The sequence below is a fragment of the Leucoraja erinacea genome, chromosome 15 (genome assembly GCF_028641065.1).
Source record: "Leucoraja erinacea ecotype New England chromosome 15, Leri_hhj_1, whole genome shotgun sequence".
Classification (NCBI taxonomy): Eukaryota; Metazoa; Chordata; class Chondrichthyes; order Rajiformes; family Rajidae; genus Leucoraja; species Leucoraja erinaceus.
In genome coordinates this window covers 43,814,575-43,841,461 of record NC_073391.1, presented here as the reverse complement: position 1 = coordinate 43,841,461, position 26,887 = coordinate 43,814,575, and the positions used below count along the sequence as shown (strand labels likewise).

The 26,887-nt window shown below is 46.9% G+C and overlaps 2 protein-coding genes across 10 annotated transcripts in view; both read left to right on the top strand.

Moving 5' to 3' along the window:
- Nucleotides 1–11,836, top strand: part of si:ch211-250c4.3 (uncharacterized protein LOC100535981 homolog) — a 58,164-nt gene extending 46,328 nt beyond the window's left edge. The window contains exons 5-8 of one of the 2 annotated variants that reach the window (XM_055647326.1): nucleotides 370–509; nucleotides 2,754–2,869; nucleotides 4,324–4,437; nucleotides 9,796–11,836. In XM_055647326.1, the coding sequence (XP_055503301.1) occupies nucleotides 370–509; nucleotides 2,754–2,869; nucleotides 4,324–4,420 (353 nt within the window). In that variant the 3' untranslated portion in view covers nucleotides 4,421–4,437; nucleotides 9,796–11,836. Of the gene's footprint in view, nucleotides 1–369; nucleotides 510–2,753; nucleotides 2,870–3,342; nucleotides 3,718–4,323; nucleotides 4,438–9,795 lie in introns of those variants that run through there. The other variant, XM_055647327.1, reaches the window with a different exon arrangement.
- A 4,933-nt stretch (nucleotides 11,837–16,769) lies between these two features.
- Nucleotides 16,770–26,887, top strand: part of ccar1 (cell division cycle and apoptosis regulator 1) — a 38,313-nt gene continuing 28,195 nt past the window's right edge. For 4 of the 8 annotated variants that reach the window (XM_055647320.1, XM_055647319.1, XM_055647318.1 and 1 more), the window contains exons 1-4: nucleotides 16,770–16,926; nucleotides 18,174–18,292; nucleotides 22,558–22,727; nucleotides 26,362–26,406. In XM_055647320.1, the coding sequence (XP_055503295.1) occupies nucleotides 18,223–18,292; nucleotides 22,558–22,727; nucleotides 26,362–26,406 (285 nt within the window). In that variant the 5' untranslated portion in view covers nucleotides 16,770–16,926; nucleotides 18,174–18,222. Of the gene's footprint in view, nucleotides 16,927–16,984; nucleotides 17,097–18,173; nucleotides 18,293–22,557; nucleotides 22,728–26,361; nucleotides 26,407–26,887 lie in introns of those variants that run through there. The other 4 variants (XM_055647323.1, XM_055647321.1, XM_055647315.1 and 1 more) reach the window with 3 other exon arrangements.

Below are 26,887 nucleotides of genomic sequence, written 5' to 3'. Positions count from 1 at the left end.
CATTCCCTTGATTCCATTAGCCCTAAGAGCTAAATCTAACTCTCTCTTGAAAACATCCAGTGAATTGGCCTCCACTGCCTTCTGTGCAGAGAATTCCACAGATTCACAACTCTCTGGGTGAAAAAGTTTTTCCTCATCACAGTCCACGCCGATCAACATGTCCCATAAACACTAGTCCCACCTGCCTGTGGTTGACCCATATTCCACTATACCTATCCTATCCGTGTATCTGTCCAAATATGTTTTATGTGTTGCGATAGTACCTGGATCACCTACCTCCTCCGGCAGCTTGCTCCACGTACCATCCACTGTGTAGAAATGTTGCCCCTTTGCGGGACTGCCCATTTCACGACTGTGCATCTGTTTAAGGTGAGGAGACAAACCCAGTGGAAAGAGTGTGGCTCAGGAAGTCGGCGCTCAAAGAGATGGGAAGATCTTTTGAGGTTGAGGTGCAGCAGGGCCTTGATGGGACAAGGAGCCTGAACTGCTCACACCAAGGATTCCAGGAGGTAAGAACGTATTAATAATAATAATAATAAAAATATCTTTTATTGTCATTGCACAGAGGTACAACGAGATTTGGTATGCAGCTTCCATCCGATATAATAACTTAATGAACTAAAAATTTAGACACCCAGAAACAAGATTTAAAAAAAAAGTCTATGCCGGGTCGATGTGCGAAGTGACCATTCGAGGGAGACAGATCATGGGGGGGGGGTGGCACTCAACAGGACCATAGAAACATAGAAAATAGGTGCAGGAGTAGGCCATTCGGCCATTCGAGCCTGCACCGCCATTCAATATGATCATGGCTGATCATCCAACTCCGTATCCTGTACCTGCCTTCTCTCCATACCCCCTGATCCCTTTGGCCACAAGGACCACATCTAACTCCCTCTTAAATATAGCCAATGAACTGGCCTCAACTACCCTCTGTGGCAGAGAATTCCAGAGATTCACCACTCTCATCTCGATCCTAAAAGATTTCCCCCTTATCCTTAAGCTGTGACCCCTTGTTCTGGACTTTCCCAACATCGGGAACAATCTTCCTGCATCTAGCCTGTCCAACAAAATTTTGTACGTTTCTATAAGAGCACAAGCCGAGTCTATCCAGTCTTTCTTCAACCGGGCTGGTTCAGAGCAGCTATAGCTCTGGGGATGAAGCTGTTGCTAAGTCTGGAGGTGCGGGCGTCGAAGGTCTTGTAACGTCTGCCAGAAGGTAGAAGTTCGATCAGACGATTACAAGGGTGTGAGGAGTCTTTGTGAATGCTGACGGCCTTCCTGAGGTGCCGTGTATTGTAGATGCCCTCCAAGGCTGGGAGCTGTGTCCCAATTATCATATTGGCGTGGCACATGCGATGGAGGAGGAGAAGTAGGCACCTCAACCCTGCTCTGCAATGCATAAAGATCAGGGTTGATCTTCCACCTCGTCTCCATTTTCCTGCACTAATCCCATGCTTCTCCTTACTCCATATATCCAAAAATCCTTCTACTTGTGTTTTGAATAAAGTACATGACCAAGGGTGGCGACGGTGGCACGGCGGTAGAGTTGCTGCCTTGCAGCGCCAGAGACCCGGGTTCGATGCCGTCTACCGGTGCTGCCTGCATGGAGTTTGTACGTTCTCACCGTGACCTGTGTAGGTTTTCTCCGAGATCTTCGGTTTCCTCCCACACTCCAAAGACGCACAGGTATGTAGGTTAACTGGCTTTGTATAAGTGTAAATTGTCCCTAGTGTGTGTAGGGTAGTGGCAATGAGTGGGGATCGCTGGTCGGTGTGTACTAAATGGGCCGAAGGGCCTGATCCGGGATGTATCTCTGAACTAAACTAATGTCTCTGGAGATGCAGCGCAGGAACAGGCCCATCGGCCCACCGAGTCTGCACCGACCAGTGACCATCCCGTATATTAATGCTATCCTACACACTAGGGGCAGCCTACTATCTTACCAAAGCCAATTAACCTCCAAACCTGTACGTCTTTGGAGCGTGGGAGGAAACTGGAGGACCCGTAGAAACCCAAATGCTCACAGGGAGAACATTCAAGCTCCGTACAGACTGCATCGATTGTCAGGATCGAACCCAGATCTCTGGCGCTGGCAACCCTACCACTGCGCCACCGTGCTGCCTATAAAAATCTCCATTGTCCTCTGCTGTGGAGAATTCTAAGAATCCTCCAGGTTCCTACTGTAGGTTTTCCACAGCCAGTAGACCAGAGACCCGGGTTAGATCCTGACCTTGCGTGCTGTGCATTGTGCAAACTGTGCGTGCATTTTGCACGCTCTCCTAGTGCCTGTGAGTGTTTGCTCCGGGCACCGCGGTTTCCTCCCACATCCCAAAGATACTCCGAGCCGCTGAGAGTGTTCACCCGACGCCAGAGCTTCATCATCTGGCGAGAGGGCCTGAAGCATCGGGCTGCCGGAGCAGCGACTGCAGAGGCCTCAATCAATAGGCCCGACTGTGGGTGAACAGGGGACGGGACTGGACTTTTGATGCCTTCCTCCACAGTGGGAACATGTTTTTATGTTTACTGTTAAATTCTTTGATGTTGTGTCTTATCTTTATTCGTTGTGCCTATACTTGTATCTGTGCAATGACAATAAAGTTGAATTGAATTGAGTAACTCAGCAGGACAGGCAGCGTCTCTGGAGAGAAGAAATGGGTGACATTTCGGGTCGAGACACTTCCTCGGACCTAACATTTTGATAAAATTAAAAGTTATTGCACACGACTGATAACTTCCGTTTTGCTTCTCAGGTCAAAGTACCACCTGGTGAGAAAGTCAAGTTACTGCTTAGGAATTGCAGCTTAAACCAGGACAAAGGTTGTGACGTATCCAGCTGCATAAAGAGATCCTACACTCAGCTTTACAGGTAAAGAACAAACCTTGCACTTTATTTGACCTATAAAAATTTGCCATGACACACATGTTTTCACACAAAAGGTGGTGGGTGTATGGAACGAGCTGCCAGAGGATGTAGTTGAGGCTGGGACTATCCCAACGTTTAAGAAACAGTTAGAAAGGTACATGGATAGGAGAGGTTTGGAGGGACGTGGATCGCACGTGAAGGCAGGTGCGATTAGTGTAGTTGGGACATGATGGCCGGTGTGGGCAAGTTGGGCCGAAGGACCTGTTTCCACACTGTATCACTCTGTGACTCTATGACTCTTTATAGTTGTCTTGGAGCAGGGTAAAAGATACGTGTGTTGGTTGAAGGGTGTGTGTGTGTGTGTGTGCGTGTGCCTGTGTGTCACACTTACCGCCGAACCGGATCTGCACTCCAGCCTTCCGCGGGCCGTGAACAATGACTCCGCCGACCCTCACCTCTATTCATCTGGATTCCAGGCTCAGTTCCAGACCGGGGGAGTCTGAAGGAGGGCCCTGACCCAGAACGTCACTTTATCCATGTTCTCCAGAGTGGCTGCCTGACCAGCTGAGCCACTCCAGCACTTGGTATCCTTTTGTTTAGTTTAGCTTAGAAATACAGCGCGGAAACAGGATCCTCGGCCCACCAAGTCCGTGCCGACCAGTGATCCCCGCACACTGACACTATCCAACACACACCAGGGACAATTTACAATTATACCAAGCCGATTACCCCACAAACCTGTCCGTTTTTGGAGTGTGGAAGGAAATCGGGGATCCCAGACAAAACTCACACGGAGAATGCAGAAAACTCTGTACAGACAGCACCTGTAGCAGGATCGAACCCGGGTCGCTGGTGCTACCGAGCCCAGAGAATCCAGCTGCCTCCGCCGGAGCCTCACCTATTGTTGGTCTTTCATCCGGGTGGCAATTTCCAGGACTCTTCCAGAACTTTTTGGGGAGCAGGGTAAAAGATCCGTGAAGGGGTGTCCCTGACCCAGCACTTTATCCATGTTCTCCAGCCGTGGCTGCCTGACCCAGCTGAGGCTGCGCCAATGTGCCACCCTATTGTATATTAGCCAGCATCTCCAGTTATTTGTGTCTAATACTTATAATCCCTTACTCGGTTATAGCCGACAATCGTCAATAACAGACAGTAACTCCCCCCCCCCCCCCCCCCCCCCCCCCCCCCCCCCCCCCCCCCCCCCGCCATTCCATGGTCCGTTATAACAAGGATTTACAGCATCCGAGAAGAATGCCGGGAGGGGTATTTGCGACAAGAAGTCGTATTCAGGATGTGTGCTCAGGGTGATGTTTGTGTCAGGATTTGAGGAACCAGCAACCACCACGAGGACTCCGAGGGAAGGGCGATGCTGGCCCGGGTATAACGTGGAGTAACAGGGCCATGCAGATGGATGAGAAACCAAGGGTTCATTTTAACATGTCTGTTTGAACATCCAGGACAGAAGCTGGAGCCTTCAATTCACTAATGAAGGAGACCAACTCCACCAGTGCATTGGGCTGCACCAGGAATTACGACTGGGACAATTCTCACTGAGTCTTCAAGGATGTCTGGTAAATAAATTATGTGCAACTATCGAACTATCTATTTAGTTTAGTTTAGAGATACAGCGCGGAAACAATCCCTTCGGCCCACTAAGCCCGCACCGGCCAATGATCCCTGCACATTAACACTATCCTACACATTGTAGGGACAATTTACATTCATACCAAACCAATTAACCTGTAGACCTGTACGTCTTTGGAGTGTGGGAGGAAACCAAAGGCCTCGGAGAAAACCCACGGGGAGAACGTATGAACAGCCCCCATTGTTGAGATAGAACCTGTGTCTCTGGGGCTGAAACGCGCTGTAAGGCAGCAACTCCACCGCTCGGCCACTGTGCCGCCCGATGTCATATCTATGTTGAAGATAGACACAAAATGCTGGAGTAACTCAGCAGGTCAGGCAGCATTTCTGGAGAAAAGGAATAGGTGACTTCTCAGACTTTTCTCCAGAGATGTTGCCCGACCCACTGAGTTACTTCAGCATTTCATGTCTATCTTCAGTAAACCAGCATCTGCAGTTCCATCCTACACAAACGATCTATGTTTTCAAGTCAAGAGCCAACCCTCAACTCTTCACCTCTAGACCCAAAGGCAGTAATTTATTCTTTAATAATGACATTATAATAACTGTAAACGTTACACTAGCCCATCCCATAATTCTATCCTCACCTCTGTGGTGCCTTCCCTACTCTATAGCTCGATGACGTTACACATAATTGATGCAAGCTATCAAGGTTATTTGTCTCACAGACACATGAATGACCCGACGCAGCTTTTGAAACTTCTCCTCTACATCTTCTTCATGTAATTTTGTAAAAACATTCAGACAGATTTTGTTTCTAATTACGAGCCAGACATCACGGGAGGTGCCGAGGTCTTCAAGTTGATTATCAGGGAAGCAAAAAATGCAAAATGTAAATTATACTGCATGTTTGCAAATGCCAGACATTTTTGTCAAATAGCCATTCCAGTTTGATTGTGGATTCTTAACAGGGTTTGCTGTTAAGAATATTGAAACAGACAACATTAACTAAGAACATACTGTATGAATTGGCAACAGGAAGAGGCCACTTGGCCTCCTCTGCTATTCAATAATATTGTGGTTGATCTGATTGTAATCTTAATTCTGCATTCCAATCTACCCACATATCATTCTCCAGTTTTTTTTCCACAATCGGCTCAGTGGCTCTTCATTGCCACATGTAGCGAGGTACGGTGCCATTTTTGTTGCATACAGTCCAGTCAACTATTACTGTACATCACCACATCCCAGATTAATTACAAAGTGTAAGGAAAGAGGATGGCTCAATCATGCAGCAGTAGAGACGCTGCCCCGGATTCGATCCCGACTACGGGTGCTGTCTGTGCAGAGTTTGACCGTTCTCTCTGCTTCCTCCGGGTGCTCCGGTTTCCTCCCACATTCCAAAGACGTGCAGGTTTGCAGGTTATTCGGCTTCGGTAAAATTGACCTTAGTGTATAGGATAGTGCTAGTGCACGGGGTGATCGTTGGTCAGCGCAGACTTGGTGGGCCGAAGGGCCTTAATTCCACACAAGAGATACAGCATCACAATGAATGGCGGTGCTGGCTCGAAGGGCCGAATGACCTCCTCCTACACCTATTTTCTATGTTAGAGTCTAAAATTGAAAGAGTCCACTGAGACAAAATGCAAGAGTGGCCAGGTGGCATTTTAAAAGTACAAGTTGCTTTAAGTGCAGCTGGCCTGAACAAATTGGCCTTGTCCATTGTCCTGGTGGCGTTGCAGGGTCGGCCTGGCCAAGCAAAGTTGTAGACGTCCACCACTGCTGCTCTGCCACTCCATGCCGCTGCAGGCTATGAAACTACCTGTGCCTTCAATAAAATACTTGCTTCCCCTGCCCTTTGAGGAAGAACTCCAAAAACTCATGACATTTTGAAAGAAAAACATTTCACCTTCCAATCCTAAATGAGCCTCCCTTCGTTTTAAACTGTGCCCCATTTGTTCTACATTTCCTGTATTTTCTAGATGGACTCCAACAAAATTCCTTGAGGCTGAAGAAGGGTCTCAACCCAAAATGTCACCCATTCCTTCCCTCCAGAGATGATGCCTGTCCCACTGATTTACTCCAGATTTTTGTGTCTATCCTCGGTTTCAACCAGCATCTGCAGTTCCTTCCCACACATTCCTTGAGATCTAATGTTTTTTCAACCAAATCGCATCTCACTCTTGCAAAATGCAGCAGATACAGGTTTTCTCATAGTCTTTTCTCATAAGCCTACCACACATTCTGGATATCAATCCAGTAATGTTTCCATGGACATCCAAACCTCCGTTTGTGGTCTCACCAATAACCTGTATAACCTTGTACTTTTGTATTCAATCTTTCTAACAGTAAATAAAGTTCTGGAGAAAGGTGCCAATCTGAAATTTACCTCTCCATTTTCTCCAGATATGCAGCCTGACCCATGAGGTTATGCAGCTTTTTGTGTACTTTTTGTAAACCAGCATCTCGGCAGGGTGGAGCAGAATCAGATTCAAACTTTATTGTCATTGTGCAGTGTACAGTGCAGAGACAACGAAATGCAGTTAGCATCTCCCTAGAAGAGCGACATAGAATATGAGCAATAAATAAGTAGCGGTAGAGTTGCTGCCTCACAGCGCCAGACACCCGGGTTCGATCCTGACTACGGGTGCTGTCGGTACGGAGTTTGTACGTTCTCCCCGTGACCTGCTTGGGTTTCCTCTGGTCATGGGAAGATCTTCGGTTCCCTCCCACACTCCAAAGACGTGCTGGTTTGTAAGTTAATTAACTTGGTGTGAATGTACATTGTCCCTGGGATAGTGCTAATTCGCGGGGATCACCGGTCGGTGCGGACTTGGTGGGCCTGTTTCTGTGCTGTTTCTCCAAACTAAACAAAACTAAAAATCTGCAGTTCCTTGTTTCTTTGAAGGAGGGCGAGGGTTATACCAGACTGGCAAAGGTCAGGATCCAACGCAGTAGTGAGGCAGGTAGGAGGCTGGACGTTGGTACAGAAATCAATGACAACAAGTTTAGTAGACAGGACAAGCAGGAATGTGGCAGGGTGTGAGGGACGATGGATTTAAATTGCTTTTATTTCAATGCTGGAGGCTTGACATGCACGGCGGATGATCTCAGGGCATGGATAGATATGATAGTGCAAGTTCAAGGTCTGCATGTTCCCGTTGGAGAGGACAGGGCAGGTTGAAGTAAGGGATAATGAGACACATTAAGGTTCTGGTCAGGTCAATGGAGGCTTGGGCCAGGTTTTGGCACCTGAGATCGTGCCTCCCTAGAGGTGTATAGGGGATACTAGCATACAGTTAGAAGGAATTCAGGAAGACAAAGGGGGGCATGAGATAGCTTCAGCAGGGAAGATTCAAGAGAAACCGACCAGACTTTATGTGTATTAAGGAAGAAGGGTAACTCTGGAGAGAATAGGGCCGCTCAGAAATCAAAGAAGGGGTGAGTTAACCAGGGAGTTGCGGAGGGAACGGTCATTGTGGGAGGTGGAAAGGGGTGGAGACTTGAAGATGTGACTAGTTGTGGGATCCCGTTGGAGGTGGCGAAAACGTCGGAAGATTATGTTTTGCATGCGACGGCTGATGGGTTACAAGGTTAAGAAATTGACCATGTCTGATTGATTGATTTGATCGCTTGAAAGATACAGCAGAGAAACAGGCCTTTCAACCCATCGACTCCACGCCGACCATCGATCACCTATGTACGCTAGTTCCACGTTATGCCGCTTTCGCATCTACTCCTTACACACTTGGCTCAATTTGACAGCGGCAAATTTTACCTACAAACCCGCATATCTTCGGGACACGGGAGGGAACCCACGCGGCTACGGGGAGGACAAGCAAGCTCCACACAGACAGCATCAGAGGTCATGGTTGAACCCGAGCCTCTGGCGTTGTGAGGCAGCGGCTCTACCCGCTGCGCCATTGTACTGTCCTTCTCACTTGTGACAAGGATTAACTATCTACCATCTGTGTTAATGGCTTAGGTGGAAAGGCTGAGTCTGCAATTCAATGTTGTCCATTCTCTATTGCCTGATTCCATAATGAATGACCTTTTTATACCATGATAAAGAGTTTGAGCCAAGCTTGTGGCATAAGAATGAACCCCCTACATAAGGTATTCAATGAGTGTGACATGGCTGATACACTGGTTCTTCCCTCTCCCCATTTAGTGATGTTATTCATTCTACACTCATTCAACATCCAAGTTCAATAAATTCCATTCACAACCGAGTCTTCCATTTGAGTGAATGAGTGACATTATTAAGGAGTCCCTTCATTGTAACTCCCCAGAATTGATACATTCATTCAGTGTCTATTATTACTTAACTGCAAAGGGAGAGATGGAATTCACCTTAATTTCTCGATTGATTGATATTTTATTGTCACGTGTACTTGGCACAGTGAAATTATTTATTTTGCAAACAGTACACAAGTATGCAAAGAGTATAGAGTGCCGACAAAGTTGCCAAAGTATTCAATATAGTCCCAATGACACCTCTTCTCGCCCCCTGCTGGGTGAAAAAAAACATTTAAAAAAAAATGTTTAATGGGCAGTGCCGCGATAGAGTTGCTGCCTGGCAGCGCCAGAGCCCAATTTCAATCCTGACCACGGTGCTGTCTTTACGGAGTTTGTACGTTCTCCCCGTGACCTGCGTGGGTTTTCTCTGGGCGCTCCGGTTTCCTCCCACACTCCAAAGACATCCAGGTTTTGAGGCTACCTGGCTTGGTAAAATTGTAAATTGTCCCTAGTGTGTGTTGGATTCATGGAAGGTGGTCTTGGAGGGGAGGATGCTCCTCAAACTGTGGAGCATCCTGGACCATACAGCTCACCCCCCACCATGACACACTGGTCAACCTGAGGAGCACCTTCAGCAACAGACTGGTTCTATCAAGATGCAGGACAGAACGCCTGAGGAGATCCTTCTTCCCTGTGGCTATCAAACTGTACAACGCCTCCCCCTTCTGTTGTGGGGTGGACATAGACTGAGACTGACTCCCCCACACCCCCCCCTCCCCAATCTTTGCACACCCTCCAATCCTTTCCACTCGTCACTTTAATTTCATGTTTCATGTATTTTGTGTTTTTATGACTGTTGGCGGATTAATTTCCCTCCTGGGATAAATAAACTTCTATCGTATGGTAGGATAGTGTAGTGTGCGGGGATCACTGGTCAGCTCAGATTCGGTGGGTCAAAGTGCTTGATTCCGCGCTGTATCTCTAAACTAACCTAATCTAGACTGAATTTCGCCATTGCTCGTCAAATGATTCCCAACAGCTTATAACATGTCAGAGCGTCCCGGGATAATCCTGCCGATCTTGCAATTTTCTTTGTACCGTTTCAGACAAGAACGCTCTCCAAAGAAGTGACTAATCCAACAATGAATCATCGACTGATGAAAGGAAGCTGCTGGGTTGTGGGACTGCAGTAATGAGCCGATCGTAGTTGGTACTGTTCGAAGGGCAACTTCAGACAATCATCTGGGAACCTGGAAATGTAATTACTTCAAACATCCCAACTTGCCAGATCAGCAATACCAGAGATTATATCTGTTTACCTTTTTAATCGCACAAGATAGGGCCAAAGTCCAGTGTTGAACACTGGAATAAAATACACACATCAAGTCATTCTGAAAGCTTTGAAAAACACTAAAAGCTGGAGTAACTCAGCAGGACAGGCAGCCTTTCTGGTGAGAAGGAATGGGTGACGTTTTGAGTTGACATCCTTCTTCGGACTTTCTTCAGACGGCCTCGACCCGAAACGTCACCTATTCCTTCTCTCCAGAAATGCTGCCCGTCCCACTGAGTTACTCCAGCATTTTGTGTCTGCGGTTTAAACCAGCATCTGCAGTTCCTTCCTGCACATTCCAAAAGCTTTCATAGATAGTTTCATAAATTCCTTTTCTTGCAAAAAGGGATGCCACAGTGGCGCAGCTGGTAAAGCTACTGCCTTGCAGTGCCAGCGACCTGGGTTCAATCCTGACTACGGGTGCTGTCTGTGCGGAGGTTGAATGTTCTTCCGATGACTGCCTTAGTTTCCTGGGGGTGCTCCGGTTTCCTCCCACATTCCCAAAGACATGCGGGTTTGTAGGTTTATTGTCCTCTGTAGAAAATGCTGCTATTAGAGAGTACATGAGAAAGTTGGCAAACACAGAACTAGTGTGACACCAAAAGCTGGAGTAACTCAGCGGGACAGGCAACCTCTCTGGTGAGAAGCAATGGGTGACGTTTTGAGTCGAAATCCTTCTTCTGAGTTTAGTTTAGTTTAGCTTGAGGAGCATCTAGTTTGTTGTTAAGTTTAGTTTGGTTTAGAGATACAGTGCTGAAGCAGGCCCTTGGGCCCACCGAGTCCGCATCAACCAGCGATCCCCGCACATTAACTCTATCTTACATACACACACTATGGAAAATTTACACTAATACCGAGCCAATTAACCTACAAACCTGTATGTCCCTGGTGTGTGGGAGGAAACCGAAGATCTCAGAGAAAACCCACACGGTCTTGGGGAGAACATAGAAACATAGAAAACAGGTGCAGGAGGAGGCCATTCGGCCCTTCGAGCCAGCACCGCCATTCATGATGATCGTGGCTGATCGTCCGCTATCAATAACCCGTGCCTGCCTTCTCCCCATATCCCTTGACTCCACTAGCCTCTAGAGCTCTATCTAACTCTCTCTTAAATCCATCCAGTGACTTGGCCTCCACTGCCCTCTGTGGCAGGGAATTCAATAAATTCACAACTCTCTGGGTGAAAAAAAAAAATTCTCACCTCAGTCATAAATGACCTCCCCTTTATTCTAAGACTGTGTGGCCCCTGGTTCTGAACGTACAAAGTCCGTACAGACAGCAACCGTAGTCAGGATTTATGCCGGTTCTCCAGTGCTGCAAGGACTGTAATTCAGCAACTCCACTGCTGCGCCACATTTCCTTGTGTATCAGTGGTAAAACAAAGGCAGGTCACCAGACTACAAGCAAGTTGTGAGTATAAATTTGTGCTGGGAATTTTCTGTGTTTGTTGAACAAGAATTCAGCAACGTCACCAAAGAACCACTAAAACGCCTCAGCCAATTCTCAGGGCTTTCTGCCAACCCATCATTCAAACTATGGCAGAAATCTGGCTGAAAAGCAGAGCCAAACCACTATTATTTGATGAAATCAATAGAAAATATCCTAACCGATATGATTTTTTTAACTTTGTGAAATAAGCTTTAATTTTGTTTTAATAATATATGCATTAACACAGTGATTTATATATGGAATTGTTTATCACAACTTTTGTAATGTGAATTGTAATTCCACAAGTATATGTAAAATATCTCTATATTGCTGTATCGTATACGTTAGCATAAAATATTAATAAAAGATAAAACATCAGCAAAATCTAAGTGTATAATAATTATTATTATTCAAGAGTGTTGAACTCCATTTAGAATCATATAGAAACATAGAAATTAGGTGCAGGAGTAGGCCATTCGGCCCTTCGAGCCTGCACCGCCATTCAATATGATCATGGCTGATCATCCAACTCAGTATCCCGTACCTGCCTTCTCTCCATACCCCCTGATCCCCTTAGCCACAAGGGCCACATCTAACTCCCTCTTAAATATAGCCAATGAACTGGCCTCAACTACCCTCTGTGGCAGAGAGTTTCAGAGATTCACCACTCTCTGTGTGAAAAAAGTTCTTCTCATCTCCGTTTTAACCTTATCCTTAAGCTGTGACCCCTTGTTTGTGTGAATTTGTTTGTGTGAATTGAGTTTAGACATTACTGATCCACTGAGCGTAATTGTACTACATGCACTTTTTTAAACCCTGTAGCAAAGCAACCTCTCTTTCAGAAACATCACAGAAAAATAACTGTGGAAAACAGAAATCTCTCCAGAACCAGACATTTTTCTGAGACACAGCAATGGGCCAAATCAGAGTAAAAATTGCTCTGCAATTATAAGCAAAATTATACTTTATTAAAATGATCTCACTCGTGTCTAACCATGATTCATATATCTCAGCCAAGCTCCTGCACATTTCTTCTCCAGTTTCCCACCGTGTCCATGGATATATCTGATCAGGCCCAGGAGATTTTTCTGCCTTCATACATCTCACTGCATTGTTCTTCCCCCTCCCTCGCGGCAAATCCACCCCCCTGCCCAGTCCCCATTGTCCTTCCCCCTCCCCCCCCCCCCCCCACGGCGGTCCCCTCCTTTGTTCCTTCCCGCGGCAGCGACATCCTCACTTCCACATGTCCATCCTCGTCCGTGGTGCATGGCCATCATCGACCGCCACACCGACCTCTCCACTAACGCTGACGGGTCCTCTCTCCGGACCCTCATGGGCGGATCCAGGCACCGGTGGCCGCGGGATTCATCGACCCACGAGGCTCCGGCCTCAGCTTCTCAGCGGCACCTCTGACTGAACACTACACCTTCATAGAGAGGAGTGGTTTCCCCCCTCCTTGATTCAGTGGTCGAATTACTGCTCACTCCATGGTCATCTCTGATATCTGCACCACACACAGTGGCACGGCAGGTACAGCTGCTGCCTCACAGCGCCAGAGACCCGCGTTCAATCCTGACCACGTGTGCTGTCTGTGGTCGGTGATTACAGGTTCGCCCTGTGCCCGAGCGGGTACCATCCGGGTGCTCCGGTTTCCTCTCACATCCCAAAGACGTCCAGGCTTGTAGGTTAATTGGCCCCTGAAAATTGGCCCAAGTCTGTCGGATGCATTTTGGGACATTTAAGAGATAACAAGAGACCAGAGACATTTATTGTCACATGTGCCAATTGGTACAGTGAAATTTGTGGTCACCCTACAGCCATACGGATAATAAAGAGCACAGGACACGATAGTCTTTAACACAGACATCCCCACACAGCGGAATAAAAGTTTCCCACTGTGAGGGAAGGCACCAAAGTTCAGTCATCCTCCTCTGTTGACAATAAAACACTTGACCATAAAACACTCTTGACTCTTGAAATACTTGGGGAACTGCACTGGTACATTTGTGGCTTAGAATGGAAGTTGTGCTAACTTTAGAACTGGTGAACGTGGCTCGGGATCTGGACCAAAGGGTGTGTTCTTCTTCCTGGCTCATGCCTTTGGAAAGGTTTAAGAGGTTAGAACTTTCCAGTGAGACTCAACGGTTGATCGGGAAAAACAGTGCTGCAGGGACTCAGTAGATTGGGGGCACATGTGGGAGAAATGGACAAGCGACCTTACGGGTCAGGACCCTTCTTCCAACACAATGGTTGCTGGACCTTGAGTAGGAAGTAATGCTGAATTGTTCTTGCGAGCTCAATCCGGAATGTTATTTCAGGAAAGCGGGGTCGGAGAATATAAATGGAATTTATTGGAAAATTAATTGAGGCGAAGTTTCAGGAAATACTCTGTCTGCAATCTAGCAAACAAATAAAATGGTGATAAACCTTAGTCACGGAATGTGAGTGGTCTGTTTTCTTGTTCCCCTCCAACACTCTCTGTTGCACCTCCCTCTCTGTGATCTTGTTTAGTTAAGTTTAGAGATACAGAGCGGAAACAGGCCCTTCGGCTCACCGAGTCCGCACCGATTAGCGATCCCCACACGATAACACTATCCTACACAGACTGGGGACAATTTTACATATATACCAAGCCAATTAACCTACAAAACCTGTACGTATTTGAAATGTGGGAGGTGCAACAGAGAGTGTTGGAGGGGAACAAGAAAACAGACCACTCACATTCCGTGACTAAGGTTTATCACCATTTTATTTGTTTGCTAGATTGCAAACAGAGTATTTCCAAACATCTCAGTGAAAACCCACGCAGGTCACGGTGAGAACCTACGAACTCCGTATAGACCGAGGAATCGAATATAGGAGCAAAGAGGTCCTTCTGCAGTTGTACAGAGCCCTAGCGAGGCCACACCTGGAGTATTGTGTTCAGTTTTGGTCCCCTAATTTGAGGAAGGACATTCTTGCTATTGAGGGAGTGCAGCGTAGGTTTACAAGGTTAATTCCCGGGATGGCGGGACTGTCATATGCTGAGAGAATGGAGCAGCTGGGTGTGTACACTCTGGAGTTTAGAAGGATGAGAGGGTTTCTCATTGAAACATATAACATTGTTAAGGGCTTGGACACGCAAGAGGCAGGAAACATGTTCCCGATGTTGGGGGAGTCCAGAACCAGGGGCCACAGTTTAAGAATAAGGAGTTCGCCATTTAGAACGGAGACGAGGAAACACTTTTTCTCACAGAGAGTGGTGAGACTGTGGAATTCTCTGCCGCAGAGGGCGGTGGAGGCAGGTTCTCTGGATGCTTTCAAGAGCGAGCAAGATAGGGCTCTTAAAAATAGCGGAGTCAGGGGATATGGGGAGTAGGCAGGAATGGGGTACTGATTGGGGATGATCAGCCATGATCACATTGAATGGCGGTGCTGGCTCGAAGGGCCAAATGGCCTACTCCTGCACCTATTGTCTATTGACCGCACCCGTAGTCGGGATCGAACCTGGGTCATGTAAGGCAGCAACACTACCGCTGCGCCACCGTGCTACCCTTGAATCAATTGCATGCCATCATCAACAACAACTTTGCCTATGCAGACGGCACTTCAGAAGATGTTTATAACACAAAACACAGTGCTGGAGGAACTCAGCCGGTAAAGCAGCATCTGTGGAAGGGATCGGCAGGCAACGTTTCGGGTCGGGTCCCTTCGTCAGACTGATGTAGTAGGGTGGGAGAAACCTAGGAGAGTTGAGAGCGGCACCAGGCCTGGTGAGTGATTGGATTCAGTCTGAAGAAAGGTCTCAGCTATTCCATCTCTCCAGAGATCCGCCAAGTTACTCCAGCATTTTGTGTCTATGTCTGGCGAATGATAGGTGGGTAAAAGGAACTGGTTTACAAAAAAAGACGCAAATTGCTGGAGTAACTCAACAGGTCAGGCAGCATCTTAGGAGAACATGAATGTGATGTTTTGGATCGGGACCCTTCTTCTTCAATAGGTGTGTACAGGTGGGGGGGGGGTTTGATTAGCTGATGGATGGACATGGGCCAGAGATGGGAAGGTGACAAAAGGGTGTCAGGTAAGGAGAAAAGAAGAATGAAATGTGAAGCCAGAGGGAGGGATGGAGGTGGAAGGGGACAGAGGGGAGAGGGACGGTATCCTTAATTAGTAAGGCCTGGGGTGAACACAGAAGAATGGGGTTGAGCGGAAAAAATAGTTCAGCCATGATCGAATGGCGGAGCAGACTCGATGGGCCAAATGGTCTAATTCTGCTTCTACTGTAAGTCTTATGAAAGGGTAATAAAAAGGAACTGCAGATGCTGGTTTATAGCAAAGATAGACATGAAGTGCTGGAGTAACACAGTGGGTCGGGCAATTGAAAATTCTCCAGAGATGCTGCCTGACCCGTTGAGTTGCACCAGCATTCATATTCATAAGTTATAGGAGCTATAGTTAGCTATAGTTATCATTCTGCCTATCAAGTCTACACCGCTGTTCATTCATGGCTGATCTATCTTTCCCTTTCAACCCCATTCTCCTGCCTTCTCTCCATAGCCCTTGACACGCGTAGAAATTGAGAATCTATCAATCTCCATCTTAAAAATATCAATTGACGGGCTCCATAGCCATCTGTGGCAATTAATTCTACAGATTCACCATCCTCTGACTAAAGAAATTCCTCCTCATCGCCTCTCTAAAGGCACATCCTTTTATTCCAGGTACTAGACTCTCCCACTAGTTGAAACGTCCTCTCCACATCCATTCTATCCAAACCTTTCACTATTTTAGCATTTTGTGTTTATCTTCTGAAAGGGTGCTGGATCGGGGGAGAAATTGATGCACACATGGGATTGGGCACAGGAAAGCGAAGAGTGGAAATGATTAAGAAAGGTTTAGATGGATAAAGGCCAAACATGGGGACAACAGGGCATCCTGGCCGGCAGGGACATGTCGGACCGAATGGCCTGTGACGGTGCTGCCTAACGCCGTGATGACGTTCCGCCGTTCGTCTCCGGCCGGCGTGCGCGTGCTGACGTCCGTCCAAACGTGCTGACGTCGACCTGAGGGTGCTGGTCCACCTGAGCGCGATGACGTTCGAATGAGCGTGCTGACGTCGGCCTCAGAGTTTGAGAAAGAACTGCAGATGCTGGAAAAATCGAAGATAGACAGTGTCTAGTCTGAAGAAGGATCTCGTCCCGAAACGTCGCCAGTTGCTTCTCTCCATAGACGCTGCCTCACCCGCTGAGTTACTCCAACATTTTTTGTCCACCGTCGGCCGAAGAGAGCTGCCGTCGGTGTGAACGTGCTGACGTTGGTGTGAACGTGCTGACGTCGGTGTGAACGTGCCGACGTCGATGAGAACGCGGTGACGTCAATGCGAACGTGCTGACGTCGGTCTGAGTGTGCTGGCCTACATGACGTGACGGTGCGCGCTTGCGTCATGACGTGCGCGTCGACGAGTGGGTGCTGAGGCTGCCCTCGGTTGATGGAGGCCGCGGTGAGTTTTACTCGAGGCGTCGGCCTGAGGTCCCTCCCGGACCCTGGCCGGGCCGCGGGCCGCACGGCGGGAGGAGGAGGCGCGTCCTGTGCGTCGCGCCGGGCAATCTCGCCTCCTCCCGTACAGCGCCGGGACCCAACAACAGAGACGGCGGGCGGGCGGGCTGGCTGGTGAGGCGAGGCCGGCCTTGAGCGCGGCTCCCTGAGCCCCTTCCCCAGCACGGCGATGCACTGTGCATTTACGTGGAAACATAGACAAACCGGTGCAGGAGTAGGCCATTCGGCCCTTCGAGCCAGTACCGCCATTCAATGAGATCATGGCTGATCATATCCAATCAGTACCCCGTTCCTGCTTTCCCCCCACATTCCTCGATTCTGTTACCCCTAAGAACTAAATCTGACTCTCTCGAAAACATCCAGTGAATTGGCCTCCACTGCCTTCTGTGGCAGAGAAGTCCACAGATTCTCAGCTCTCTGAGTGAAGAGGTTTTTTCCTCATCTCACTCCTAAATGGCCTACCGCATATTCTTAAACTGCGGCTCTTATTCTTACCCTTGGCTCTGATATCCCCTCGGGTGTTTACCTTGGGCGCTGGTGGCGGCGTGTATTTGACCCGCCTGCCTTTTCTTCCTGTGTTGTAGTGTGGAGGGGGTATTTACCCTTAGCTCAGTGTGGTTGAGGTATTATTCTGGTATCTTTTAATGGATGGATATTCATCCTGGGGATTGGTGCACAAGTGGTATACCCCCGGGCACTGTTGGGCCATTTGCTCAGTGTGCAGCGCCATCTTCTCTGTGCTGTTGTGTGCTAGGGGGATTTTCCAGTATTATGATTTGTTAGGGAGATTTTCCCTGTGTTATGGTGTGTTAGGAGTATATTCCCAATATAATGCTGTGCTCGGGGTATATCCCTGAACAATGTTGTGTTGACTGTATTTTCACTGCTCAATTGGTGTGCTGGGGGTATTTTCTCTGTACAAAGGTGTGCTGGTGTTTTGTGTACCCTGTGCAATGCTGTATTTTCCCATGTGATGGTGTGCTGGGGGCATTTTTGCTGAGCACTGGATGGTATTTTCCCAGTACATTAGTGTGCTCATAAGGTCCTAAGTGATAGGAGCAGAAATGGGGCATTCAACACATTAAGTCCCGCTGAGTTACTCCAATGTTTTGTGTCTGTCTTTGATATTATTACTGTTTGCATGTTGAAATTTGGCATGCCAGAATCCCGATAGCTGTTTTCAACTCCTAGAATAACTGAACAATAAAGGGAATAAAGGTGGTTTGCTTGCTTCCCGAGTATGGCTCAGTATGGAGGTCAGAAGAATCCCCCATGGACCACCCAGTTCTCTGCTGCAGTTACACAGCCAGGTCAGTGTGACTCCGTAATGTTGTTTATTGTGTCCATATCTCTTCATCCACTTCTCCACAAATCCCGGCAGCGTGTGTTCAGTCTCAACAAGTGTACCGTTTTGTCAACAGTACATCGGGTCACCTTCAGATCCTGCCATGATTAACATGATTTATATTCTATCCAGCAGGGGGGACCGTTTGATAACAGGGGTTTCAACATTATTTCCGTGACACAATGTTTGAGTCAGTGTTTGAACCCTTTCTTTGTGCGCCGTGGTGAGGCATGCTGTCACGTGTTTGCAGTTGAGGCACTCGGTGGCAGCTGTAAACATTCCACAAGCAGATAGCGGACAAATTGGACACAGTAAAACAGCCTCAAATCTGTTGGCACAGTGGCGCAGCTGGCAGAGCTGCTGCCCTCTCAGTGCTAGTGAACATTTGGATGCTCTCCCTCTTCGACACTTAACGGCGACCACAGCCTCACAGACCACTGCTGCCTCACAGAGTCAGGTACCCGAGTTTGATCCACACCACGGGTAGAAACATAGGTGCCGCCCGTGTGGAGTTTGCACGTTCTCCTTGTGACGGTGTGGGTTCCCTCCGGGTGCTCCTCCCACATCCCCAAAGACGTGGAGCGTTTGTAGGTTAATTGGTTTCTGTAAATTGCCCTTGGTGTGTAGGGCACGGGTGAGAAAGTGGGATAACGTACAACTAGTGTGAACGGATAATTGATGGTTGCCGTGGACTCGCTGAGCTGAAGGGCCTGTTTCCATGCTGTATCTCTTAAACAGTTTAAGGATAAGGGGGAAATCTTTTAGGACCGAGATGAGAAAAACATTTTTCACACAAAGAGTGGTGAATCTCTGGAATTCTCTGCCACAGAAGGTAGTTGCGGCCAGTTCATTGGCTATATTTAAGAGGGAGTTAGATGTGGCCCTTGTGGCTAAGGGGATCAGGGGGTATGGAGAGAAGGCAGGTACGGGATACTGAGTTGGATGATCAGCCATGATCACATTGAATGGCGGTGCAGGCTCGAAGGGCCGAATGGCCTACTCTTGCACCTATTTTCTATGTTTCTAAACTAAATTAAGCTGTTACATCAAGCATTTAATTGGAATGAAGTGGGAAAGAAGGTGCTTGCTATTTATATAGTATTTTTCATCAACACTTCAGTGAAGTACTTGTGAATGAGGTAATATATTTCTAAGTAGCAAGATCCGATAAAGAGCCGAGAGGAAAAATGCGGAATTAATCTACTCTAATTTCCCTAACTTTAAGTAACCTTCTCTCTCCATCACTCCCCTTTCCCAGTTCTACGGCCAATCTTCCTAACTCCCGACAAAATTTTATCTCTGTTTCCTTTGTTCTTACCATCTCCCAGGTAACAATGATCTATTCTACATTTTCCTTGATCTCCATTCCTTTTGCCCTGTTTTCACACCTTCACACTTCTTTATCTATGTATTTCCCTCTCCTCTGAGTCTGAAGAAGGGTCTCAACCCGAAACATCACGTATTCCTTCTCTCCAGAGATGCTGCCTGCCCCACCGAGTTGCTCCAGCATTTTGTGTCTATTGTCGGTTTAAACCAGCATCTGCAGTTCCTTCATGCACATGAATCTACTCTGGTAGTTAACAAGAAGGGGTGATTTTCCCTGCTCTTTAAATTGTGTGATTTGATCCCTTAAGTGTGAGGTTAAAATCACTCACGTGGGTTTATTGTGAGATACTTGTAACTAATCTAAAGCACTATTGTAATGTCAGCCTAGGTTCTGAATTTAAATCCAGGAGTGGTTCAGGGTTCCCGAACTTTCTAAATCAGGCTAAACAGCATTGCCAATGAAGATGAAACACCACAGTCGCTCCCGTTTACCCATTTCCTTGCCCCCAGTTTCCCCACAAAACAAAGAATTGCAGATGCTGGTTTATAAAGTGATTGTAAAGTTGGCATATAGAATAGGAAAATGTTAGTTAGTTTAGTTTAGAGATATAGTGTGGAAACAGGCCCTGTTAATTACAGAAGTCAATTAACCGACAAACCTAACCGACAGCACGTCTCTGGAATGTGGGAGGGAACTGGAGCACCCGGAGAAAACCCACGTGGTCACGGGGAGACCGCACAAACTCCATACAGGCAGCAATCGCAGTCAAGATCGAACCCAGGTCTCTGGCTCTTTACAGTAACAATGCTACCGCTGCGCCACTGTGTTGTCCCCTTAGAAAATTCATTCATTGCAAACACAGCCCGTCTCCCCTATTTTATTTTGTATTGAGTGTGAATTTCACTCGCCACCTTCAAGTTATAGGTTACATGCCCAGTTCACAACTGCTACGCAGCCCTGCAGTTATCCAAATGAGGAAAGGTTAAGTAGACTTCAGTGGCACTGCTGCTCACTGAGGCACAGAAGAATGAGATGTAATCCTGTTAAAACACTAAAGAATCTTTGTGCACAACTAAAGGTTGAGACGATACTTGTAGGTCTGAAGAAGGGTCTCGACCCAAAACGTCACCCATTCCTTCTATCCAGAGATGTTTGCCTGTCCCGCTGAGTTGCTCCAGAATTTTGTGTCTATCTTTGATGTTGAGACGATGTTTACTTCTGATGTTAGAGTCCAGAATCGGAGGGCGTAGTTTCAGAAAAAGGTGGGCGCTCATCTAAGAATTAAATGAAAAACTTCTTCTCTGAGTGTTAAGAGTATTTGGGGCACCTTGCTATCAAGACGTGTGGCATGGGAGTACTTGAGTATATTTAAGGTATGGGGGGGGGGGGGGGGTCACAGAGAGAGCAGCAAAATGGACAATGGGGTGTCCGACTGATCAGCCATGAATGACGGAGCAGGTTTGAAGGGTTGACAGGCCCACTCCTGTTCTCGCTACATAATCTTAAAAGATGATGTCTGTGGGACTAAAATAGACAACAGCTAATGGTCCTGAGGGATCTCTGCTAACAACCAGAGAATTAGCTGAAATAAGACCAGAAGACAAAGAAGCAGAATTAGGCCATTCAGCCCACCTAGTCTACTCCGCCATTCAAACATGGCTGATCTATTTTTCCCTCAAAGCCCCATTCTCTTGCTTTCTCCCCATACGACTTGACGCCCATCCTAATCAAGAGCCTATCAGTCTGTGCTATTCAAAATACCCAATGTCTTGTCCTCCAAAGCCTTTTGTGGCCATGAATTCCACAGATTCACCACCCTCTGGCAAAATAAATTCCATCTCATCTCTATTCTACAGGTACGTGCTTTTATTCTGAGGCTGTGCCCTCTGGTTCTAGTTTCTCCCATTACGGAAAACATCCACGCTTTATAGGTCTTTCATTATCTGGTAGGTTTTCATGATACCCCCCCCCCCCCCCCCCCCCCCCTACTAGACTTGTTGAAAAGAGATGGTTCCTGATGTGTGAAAAAACAAAACTGCTAGAAGAACTCTGGGTCAGGCAGCATCCGTGAAGGGAATGGACAGACAACGTTCCTCTTCAGTCTGCTGATATAGTCCATGTTGTACGATGGATGTCATTGAGTTGGAAAAGGTACAAATGAGATTCACCAGGATGTTAGATAGACACTAAATGCTGGAGTAGGGCAGCATCTCTGGATAGGAGGTATATGTGTGACGTTTCGGGTTCGAGACCCTTCCTCAGAATCCATCAGGATGTTACCTGGGCTGGCAGACTTCAATTATCAGGAGAGCTTGAATTGTTTGGGACTTTTTACATTGGAGCATGGAAGGCTGTGTGACTTTATTCAGATGTACAAGACCATGTCAAGATCCAAAGCATGGATAAAGTGAACCTTTCACAAATAAAGTCGCGTGCCTTAATGAGTACAATCCAGTGGATCAGATATCCCCCAGGACTCAAAATTCCAGCATACGCTCATAAGGAATAGTAGAATTAGGCCATACGGCCCATCAAATCTACTCTGCCATTCAGTCATGGCTGATCTATCCCTCCCTCCTAACCCCATTCTCCTGCCTTCTCCAAATAAGCTAAGACACGTGCACTAATCAAGAATCTATCAATCTCTGCCTTAAAAATATTCACTGATTTGACCTCCACAACTTTCTGTGGCAAAGAATTTCACAGATTCACGACCCTCTGACTAAAGAAATTTCTCCTCGTCTCCTTCCTAAAAGAACGCCCTTTAATTTTGAGGCCATGTCCGTCAGCATTTGCTGTTTCTGATGTCTCTGCCGTGGTTCCTGTCGTTAAGCCTGAAGATGAGCCGATCTCGGTGGCCGCGACGCGATTCTCCAATGTTTAAATGTGTTGTTTTCCGCCAGGTGGCCTCAGTGTTCAGCCCTCACTGCTGGGGGCTTCGCCGGCAATGTACTCGCAACAGACGGCCTTGGCAGCAGCAGGCCTGAGCTCCCAGGCGGCTTCGGGCTATCAGCTCTCCCAGTCAGCGGCCCTTCAACAGCAGGCAGCGGCTGCAGCCGTGGCAATGCAGCAGGTGGGGTTGCAGAGGTTCTCTCCTGTTTCCAACAGCATTGCTGAGAAATCCATACTCGCCAATTCGATCGGTGCAGCACTGCACGTGTTTCGACTTCTGCAGTCGCTCCGTCGTGTGAATGAAGACCATAAGACCTAGGAGCAGAGTTAGGCCGTTCAGCCCATCGTGTCTCCTCCATCATCCCCTCGACCCATTCTGCCTTCACCTCGCAACCTTTGACCCCCTTTCTAATCAAGAACCTACCCATTTCCGTCTTAAAAATAGCTTGTAAACCTCTTCTGGAATCTCTACAAAACCTGCACGTCCTTCCTCAGATATGGAGCCGAAAACTGCTCACAATATTCCAAAAATATTAAGTCTGAAGAAGGGTTTTGGCCCGAAACGTTGCCTATTTCCTTCGCTCCATAGATGCTGCCTCACCCGCTGAGTTTCTCCAGCTTTTTTGTCAACCCACAATATTCCAAATATGGTCTTGACAGCTCCTGATAAAGCCTCAGCATTACATCCTTGCTTTGATATCCTAGTTCCCTCAAAATGAGTGGTAATGTTCATAAATGCATGTTATAGGAGCAGAATTGGGCCAATTGGCCCATTGAGTCAACATCACCATTGTTGCTTGATTGTGATCACCACAATCATGGCTGATCTATTTTCCCACTCAACCCCATTCTCCTGCCTTCTCCCTGTAACCTTTGATGCCCTTTCGAATCAAGAACCTATCAATCTCTGCCTTAAAAATACCAAATCACTTGGCTCCACAGCCATCTATGGCATTGAATTACATAGATTTACCACCATGTGGCTAAAGCAATCCCTCCTCATCTCCTTTTAAAGGTAGACATTTTTTCTGAGGCTGTGCCCTCTGGTCCTAGACTGTCCCACTGCTGAAAACATCCTTGCCACGTTAACTCTATCCAAACATTTCACTATTCGTTAAGGTGTTCTTTCCCTTCCCCCTCCCCCCTCATCCAATCAGTACAGTCCCAGATCAATCAAATGCTCATCATATGTTAATCCAATCATCCCCGGGATCATTCTCGTAAACTGCCTAATTCTGCTCCTATGCCTTCGGATCTTTATAGTCAAAGGATGCAAAGATATATGTCACTAAGTCCTGAAGGTCTAACGTATTTAATTCAATGCTGGGGCCCAGAACACATCGTATTGTGGTCCGATTCAAGCTTGAAGACATCTTGGGGACAGATGCTGTTTTGCACGGTGTAGTAAATGATGCATAAGAACGAGAAAATGTATGTTACCCCTGTTGTAAAATCATAATTCCAATAGGTTAGCACTGCTACACGTACAACAGTTGAGGATGTTGCACATTTGATTTGCTTTAACCTCTGAATCAAGGGAATGCATGACGGAGGACCAGTCACAGAGACAGAATACACAGAAGATGTGAGGCGGAATAAATAATTGAAAACGACAGCATTGCAGCACGTCTGTGCCATTGAGTGCTGCGTAAAATACATTTATGGGGGATTTTTGCCACTGGAAATGTTTTCTTCCTCTGGCTGCCTTGATTCAAATGTTAAATATTGTCTTGGCCAGATATTTGAAATCGGAACAGGGTGCAGTAAATGATCAGTCTGGGGAGACAAATCTATTTACCTGAAATATTTACTCTCTTTCCACAGATGCTGCCTCACATGGCAGGAGCATTTGCTGATTTATTACTCAAAGAGATGTTCCAACTATTTATTAACAAGCAATGTCAAGCCTGCGTGTGAAAATCTTTTGACGACCTCATGTGATTTTCTTGCATTTGCACCTTGAATTACAGAGGGAATAAAAGGCAGCCGGGCAACTGCATAATTTGACCTTCCAACCCCCCTAGGTAGTGCCGAGGGAAGAGAACCCTGAACTAGAGAGCAGCAGGATGAGTGATGCTTTTAATGTGGCCTCACCAATGTCTTGTATAACTATAACATGACCTCCCAATGGCTGTGCTCAATATTCTGCCTGATGAAGGCCAATGTCAAAAGCCTTCTTGACCATCGAGGAACCTACACTCCTGCACTCCTAGATCCCTCTGCCCCACAACACTTCCCAAAGGCCCTGCCTTTGTTAGACTTCCCAAAATACCACAACTCACATTTCTCTGTATTCAATTCCATTAACCTTTCCTCAGCCCAGCTGCCCAATCGATCAAGATCCTGCTGTCATCTTTGATAACCAGCTTCACGATCTAGGCAATCATATTCACCATCTAATTAGTCCTCCCTGGGCAACAAGGACTAATCCAAAGCCACAGGACAATAGGAGGAGAGGGGGAAATTGTGTCATTTGTGACAAATGTGGCAATGTCTGTTTTTGAAAGATAAACAAGTCAAAGAACTGGGGGATTTAACAGAAGGTAATTGGACATGACGGCATGACAACTGGCCCATTGACCCACCTGATGCACAGTGGTTATCAACCACCCATTTACACATCTATTCAACTTTATCAGAGTGAGTCTGAAGTAGGGTCTCGACGCAAAAAGTAACCTATTCCTTTTCTCCAGAGATGCTGCCTGACCCGCTGAGTTACAACAGCTTTATGTACTGCACTTTTTTTGTTTATTTTACACACACACACACACACACACACATCACGCGCACGCGCACACACACACACACACACACACACACACACACACGTACAAACGTCGATATAGTTCGGAGCTTATTTGGAGGTTGTAGTGTTCAATAGCCTGATAACTGAAGGGAAGAAACTGTTCAGACTGATTCCTGGGATGTCAGGACTTTCATATGAAGGAAGACTGGATAGACTCGGCTTATACTCGCTAGAATTTAGAAGATTGAGGGGGGATCTTATAGAAACTTACAAAATTCTTAAGGGGTTGGACAGGCTAGATGCAGGAAGATTGTTCCCGATATTGGGGAAGTCCAGGACAAGGGGTCACAGCTTAAGGATAAGGGGGAAATCCTTTAAGACCGAGATGAGAAAAACATTTTTCACACAGAGAGTGGTGAATCTCTGGAACTCTCTGCCACAGAGGGTAGTTGAGGCCAGTTCATTGGCTATATTTAAGAGGGAGTTAGATGTGGACCTTGTGGCTAAGGGGATTAGAGGGTATGGAGAGAAGGCAGGTACGGGATACTGGATGATCAGCCATGATCATATTGAATGGCGGTGCAGGTTCGAAGGGCCGAATGGCCTACTCCTGCACCTATTTTCTATGTGTCTATTTTTCCTGAACCTGAACATTACAGTTTTCAGGCTCCTATACATTCTTCCCCACTGCAGGAGTGAAATGAGAGTGTGGGCCTCTGATTGTGGGTGGTGAGTGTGGGCTGGCTTCCTTTTTGCCACTTAACTTTCCTATGGCTTTGCCTCAGTCTTTGTTGCCTGACTCATTTCTTGAGACCGCAAGGTTAAATTAAATATAAACTTTGACTGTGTAGAGCCCTCAATGGGATAGAGACACCAGAAACACCGTTGTGAGTGTGGACAGTCCTGTGAAAGCAATTTCCAGAATCTCTTATTTTTCTCCTCAGTGATAAATGTGATAGAGGAGATATTGCTGAGTGTTTAGTTGCATGATGTAATGGAGTACGTGTGACGGTGGTAGGGAATTTTGCTCTCTTCAATCTTTTCACGATGCTGTCTGTTTGATTTTCAGCAATATCAGCAGCCCCAACAAACCATCTACAGTGTCCAGCAGCAGGTATGTGTAAAACATTCTTGGAAGTCTTGCATGAGTGAAGCAGTTGGCAGATGTTAACACTGTAACTTATCGCCGTTTTCTGTAAAGGGCCAAATAACATTTTACCTTTAACATTCCACCTGATCATTTTTAGCAGTGGTTCATAAAGATAGATATTTTGTGGACAGTTTTGTGTTCAGTGTTGGTCACCATCTTGTCGGAAAGATGTGGTCCAGCTGGAAAGGGGGCAGATGATATTTACGAGGATGTTGCCAGCACCGAGCTTTTTGGGAGAGGTTGATTCTAGGACTTTATACCTTGGATCGCAGGCGGATGAGGCGTGATCTTATAGAGGTGTACAAAGTCATGAGATCAATTAAATGCCCCAGGTAGGGGAATTGAGAACCAGCGGACATAGGTTTAAGGTGAGGGGGGGGGGGGTGGGGGAGAGAGAGAGGGGTAACTTATTTTACACAGAGAGTGGTGGGTGTGTGGAAGGAGT